Here is a 5588-nt window from a genome sequence, read left to right as displayed (position 1 = left end):
GCAGAGAAATGTTGCTTTTAGACTTTGCGACTCGTTTTATTTCTCTATCTGATAAGAAAACTATTCAATCAGATAGTTCTTTGTGGTGAATGAAATACGGTTACAGTTTAAAGAAGTTTTAAGCACCAAATCCGAAATCCAAGCACTGCAATATTAAAATCCAATTCAATTTCTTGTTTGCTCCGAAATCTACGACATGACTATATACAGAAAAGCTTGACATGGTATGCAAAAAAAACCCCGAAGACAATACAAATACAAATACATGAACAAAAAATGTTTTAACTGTCAGTTATGTCATTTTAAAATTTTCCAAAACTAACATTTTCTTTGATTGACTGATATTAAATTGATTAGGGTCAAGTTTAGTGTGAACAATATTACACAAACAAGCACGTGTATGCGCATGCGCACATAGTAGAATCCCTTCCATCGCTTCTAATATGTGCGCATGCGCACATATTAGAACCCCTTCGATCGCTTCTCATATGTGCGCATGCGCACATATTAGAATAGCTTCGATCGCTTGTGACGTGATAACTTTGCTTTGATCCTTTCTGATGTCATAACTTTGCTTTGATTCCAAAACCTATAAATAGGAGCGCTCACCTGTTACTTTATGCTTAACGGACGTTGACCTGCAGCAACTAAAACCCTTTTGAGAAGATTTGAGAGCAATTTACGAGAGAAACCAAAACAAGTTCAGTTTTGTTTCTCACCAATTCACAGCGCAAACAGACACATTACACCATGTCAGCCAACCCATCCTTCGGCTCAGATGAGCTTGGAATATCTAAAGGGACCATTTTGGGAGATCACCACATGGTGGAGGCTTTCCTTGGAGAAGGAAGCTTTGGTGTTGTAACGAGATGTCGCGATACAAAAAACAACAAAACTGTTGCTGTTAAAGTCAACAAAAGCGACCCTGAAATTCTGCTCCAGGCAAAACTGGAAATTTTCATCCTGGAGCAGCTACGACGCTTGGATCCAGACAGGTGCAACATTGTGGAATGGAACGGCTATTTCCTCGATGGAGAGCGCATTTGCCTGAATTTCGAACTCCTCGACCAAAGCCTGTCAGACTACATAGGGGATCGGAATAACCAAGGTCTCCCAATGAGAGAAATCAGGCCAATTTTGCATCAGCTCGCAAATGCTCTATTCCACCTGGGTTCTGTGGGAATAGTGCATGCTGACCTCAAACCTGTCAACATCATGGTTGTGAACCGCAGTGAGTCTCAAGTCAGAGTCAAACTCATAGACTTTGGCATCGCATGTAACACCTCTGCAGTGATTCCTGGTGACTGTGTGGGGACAATTGGTTATTGTGCACCTGAGATTATGCTTGGCACTCCATATGATGAAGCAATTGACATGTGGTCTCTGGGGCTGGTAGCTGTGGAGCTTGCTACAGGGGTGCCTCTCTATCCTGGGGAAGACGATTATGATGTTTTGAAATTCATAATTGAAACCCAGGGTCAGCTACCAGATCATCTCCTAGAATCTGGCTTGTACACTGACAGCTATTTCATCGAGGATAACCACAAGGAACAGCGCTGGACATTTAAGACCCCAGAACAATTTCAATACGAGACAGATTATCGATCCAAGGAAACTCGATCGATAAAACTTAAGTGTCTCGATGACCTCGAACAACTGCTGAAAGTTAGGCGAGGATCGGAAAATGGCCAAACATTATTTGTAAGGCTAATCAAAGAAATGTTGGCCTTGGATGCAAATCAGCGCATAACACCCTCGGAGGTTCTGAAGCATCCCTTTTTCGACCCTGGCCTCTCAAGGAGAACCCCCTGCACTGACATGAATAGTACAGGGGGAGAACTCCTTGTGCTCTCTCAGCAGCCTTCAAGCTGGAAAAGTCATGGATCACAAAAATTCAGCTGCAGTTTCCAAAACTCAGTTGAATTTCCTCAAAAAGGAGACATCAACACCTCAGCCAACCCATCTGCCTCTGAAGATGATCTTCAAATAACGGAAGGGACCATTTTAGGAGATCACCACGTGGTAGAGGCCTTCCTTGGAGAAGGAGGCTTTGGTTTAGTAACCAGATGTCGCGATACAAAAAACAACAAAACGGTTGCTATTAAAGTCAACAAGAGCGACCCTGAAATTCTGCTCCAGGCAAAACTGGAAATTTTCATCCTGGAGCAGCTACGACGCTTGGATCCAGACAGGTGCAACATTGTCGAATGGAACGGCTATTTCCTCGATGGACAGCGCATTTGCTTGAATTTCGAATTGCTCGACCAAAGCCTGTGGGACTACATTGGGGACCGGAATAACCGAGGTCTCCCAATGAGAGAACTCAGGCCAACTTTGCATCAGCTCGCAAATGCTCTGTTCCACCTGGGTTCTGTGGGAATAGTGCATGCTGACCTCAAACCTGGAAACATCATGGTTGTGAACCGCACTGAGTCTCCCGTCACAGTCAAACTCATAGACTTTGGCCTCGCATGTCCTGCTTCTGCAGTGATTCCTGGTGACTGTGTGGGGACAACTGGTTATTGTGCACCTGAGGTTATGCTTGGCATTCCATACGACAAAGCAATCGACATGTGGTCTCTGGGGCTGGTAGCTGTGGAGCTTGCTACAGGGGTGCCTCTCTATCCTGGGGAAGACGATTATGATGTTTTAAAATTCATAATTGAAACCCAGGGTCAGCTACCAGATCATCTCCTAGAGTCTGGCTTGTACACTGACTGCTACTTCATCGAGGATAACTACAACAAACAGCGCTGGACATTTAAGACCCCAGAACAATTTCAATACGAGACACATTATCGATCCAAGGAAACTCGATATATAAAACTTAAGTGTCTCGATGACCTCGAACAACTGCTGAAGGTTAGGCGAGGACCGGAAAATGGCCAATCATTATTTGTAAGGCTAATCAAAGAAATGTTGGCCTTGGATGCAAATCAGCGCATAACACCCTCGGAGGTTCTGAAGCATCCCTTTTTCGACCCTGGCCTCTCAAGGAGAACCCCCTGCACTGACATGAATAGTACAGGGGGACAAAACCTTGTGCTCTCTCAGCAGCAATCATCGTTTGGGTGGCCAGAATTCTAGGGGAGCTAGAAATTCTTGTGGAAAAAAAGCCCAAAACAATAACATCAACAAAAACAACCAATGAATGTGGTCTTAAACTTGGGCACAATTTGGCTTGAAATCCATCAACTAATCTCTCAATATTCAAAGCGGAGCAGCAGACAACTTACCATCACATCAGTCCTTCAATCAGACCTACAACAAACGTCTTCAGTCTCTCACCCCAACCGGTCGCAGCAGATGGCCGCCCCGACCTGAGCCTGGTTCTGCCGGAGGTTTCTTCCTGTAAAAAGGGAGTTTTTCCTTCCCACTGTCGCCAAAGTGCTTGCTCATAGGGGGTCATATGATTGTTGGGTTCTCTGTATGTATTATTGTAGGGTCTACCTTACAATAATACATACAGCCTTGAAGTGACTGGTGATGTGATTTGCTGCTGAATGAATTCGGAACTAATTGGAAATCTGGATATTAATTAAATAAACCTGCTTTGAGCATCAATTAATTGTTGTTTGAAATTCTTTATAAATATATAAATATAGTGCCACTCTTCTACTGTTTAAATTGCAACTGTTTAAAACTGACTAATTTATTCATACACTTGAGCATAAACACATGCACAGTAAATGGCCTGTACTTGTACAGCGCTTTACTTAGTCCCCAAGGACCCCAAAGAGCTTTACACTACATTCAGTCATTCACACATTCACACACTGGTGATGGCAGCTACATTGTAGCCACAGCTGCCCTGGGGCGCACTGACAGAGGCGAGGCTGCCGGACACTGGCGCCACCGGGCCCTCTGACCACCACCAGTAGGCAACGGGTGAAGTGTCTTGCCCCGGGACACAACGACCGAGACTGTCGGAGGCGGGGCTCAATCTGGCAACCTTCCAATTACAGGATGAACTGCGAACTCTTGAGCCACGATTGCCCTATATACACATATACTTTACAGTACTAGTCAGTGCTTACATACTAGTTCTTTTCCCTACTTTTTCATGCTTACTGGTACAAATGCCTGTTACTAGAGTTAAATGCTATCAATGTATTCTCACAGTTATGGAACTGTACAAATGCATACAAAATAACGCTCACGTAAACATAATTGTGCACTAGTTTGCCCTTATTGCTGCAGTTTGTTTCAAATCACTTTGAATAAAGCTCAGCTTCTCTCAAGCTCTCTCTTACTCTCTCTCTCTCTCTCTCTCACACACACACACACACACACATACACACACACACACACACACACACACACACACACACACACACACACACACACACACTCACTATGTAACGTTTCAGCAAGAAAATACCGCCCCTCCCCCCCACAGTGACACCACTACCACTAGTCTGCACAGCTGACATAAGGCAGCATGGATCCATCCTTTCATGCTATTTATGCCAAATTCTGACCCGACCATCTGCATGTCAGAGCAGAAATCAAGACTCATCAGACCAGGCAACATTTATCCAATCTTCTCATGTCAGATTTTGAGAACTGTAGCTTCAATTTCCTGTTCTTAGCTGACCAAAACGCTCTTCTGCATTCTTTGGTTGCAACAAATGGTTGTATGAGCTACGGTTGCCTTCCTATCAGACATTTTTCTCTGACCGTTGACATCAATAAGGCAGTTTTTCCAAGAGAACTGCCTTTCACTGGATATTTTCTCTTTTTTGTCACCGAAAAGGGTGTCTGTGTTACTTCTTGTCTTATATATATTGTCTCTGTTTTCCTTTGTCAGAGTGTCTGTTCACCTACCCCCTGTGTCTCCATATTCCCAGTGTTCAAGGTTTCCAAGTGTTTTCCCAGTTTAGGTTTTCATGGTTGGTTCTGTTTGCTACTCAGCCAGAATAAACAGCTCGCTCTTTTTAAAAGTAGGCTCCAGAATGGATGATGGCATGTTCGCATGTCTTTATGCAACACTGAGTGTGCTGAACTAAAGGTAGGCCTAGTTTCATTTTCATGGTCATTATTATCAAGACAATGATTACGCCTTATTCTGATTATTTCTCCCTTTTGGAGGTGTAACGTTTACATGAGGGGTGTAGGAACATTTCCCCCTAAATATTTTTAGATACATTTTTGTTGAAGTCACAGTTTTTGTCGTATTGATGATGCAGCTAGAATAAGTGCTTTTAAATAAAAGAATAACCATTCAAAGTGCTCAGTGGTGAAACTGTAACTCTTTCAGAGTTTGACAGCTGGACAAGTGTGAGGAGAAGTTGCTCTTTGTTGATGGTGGTCGATGCATTTAAAAACAGCCCAAAACGATAGTCCCATAGTCAGGGGGTCGCTGTGGTTTAGGACAATTCCTGAATATTGATAATCTAGATTGGCAAAGCTTGCTGCGCATGTCACTTGAGTCATATTCATAGGTTTGCCATATAATATAGCATGCTGCGTTGTAGTAGGCATGTGTGAGCATATATATCTGTATCAGGCGTTGTTCATCCAGGGATGGATGTGGTCCTGTGTCACTTCGACCAGGTGTGAATTGTCATATGTCCATGTCCTTCTAT

At 43.4% G+C, this 5588-nt stretch overlaps 1 protein-coding gene across 1 annotated transcript; it reads left to right on the top strand.

The window, feature by feature from the left end:
- The first annotated feature begins 482 nt into the window (after positions 1–482).
- LOC146642726 (uncharacterized) lies at positions 483–3087 on the top strand. Its single transcript, XM_085399315.1, has one exon. The coding sequence runs from the start codon at positions 751–753 to the stop codon at positions 3085–3087; it is 2337 nt and encodes a 778-aa protein (XP_085255441.1). The 5' UTR covers positions 483–750.
- Positions 3088–5588: the final 2501 nt, after the last annotated feature.

This window comes from Rhamphochromis longiceps, linkage group LG23 (genome assembly GCF_057381845.1).
Source record: "Rhamphochromis longiceps isolate RC_006_pf linkage group LG23, R_longiceps_female_GT1.1, whole genome shotgun sequence".
Lineage (NCBI taxonomy): Eukaryota > Metazoa > Chordata > Actinopteri > Cichliformes > Cichlidae > Rhamphochromis > Rhamphochromis longiceps.
This window is presented reverse-complemented; position numbering and strand designations above follow the sequence as displayed.

Excerpts from the sequence above, each read along its gene's own strand:
- LOC146642726 (XM_085399315.1), top strand. The coding sequence starts at position 751 with ATGTCAGCCAACCCATCCTTCGGCTCAGATGAGCTTGGAATATCTAAA.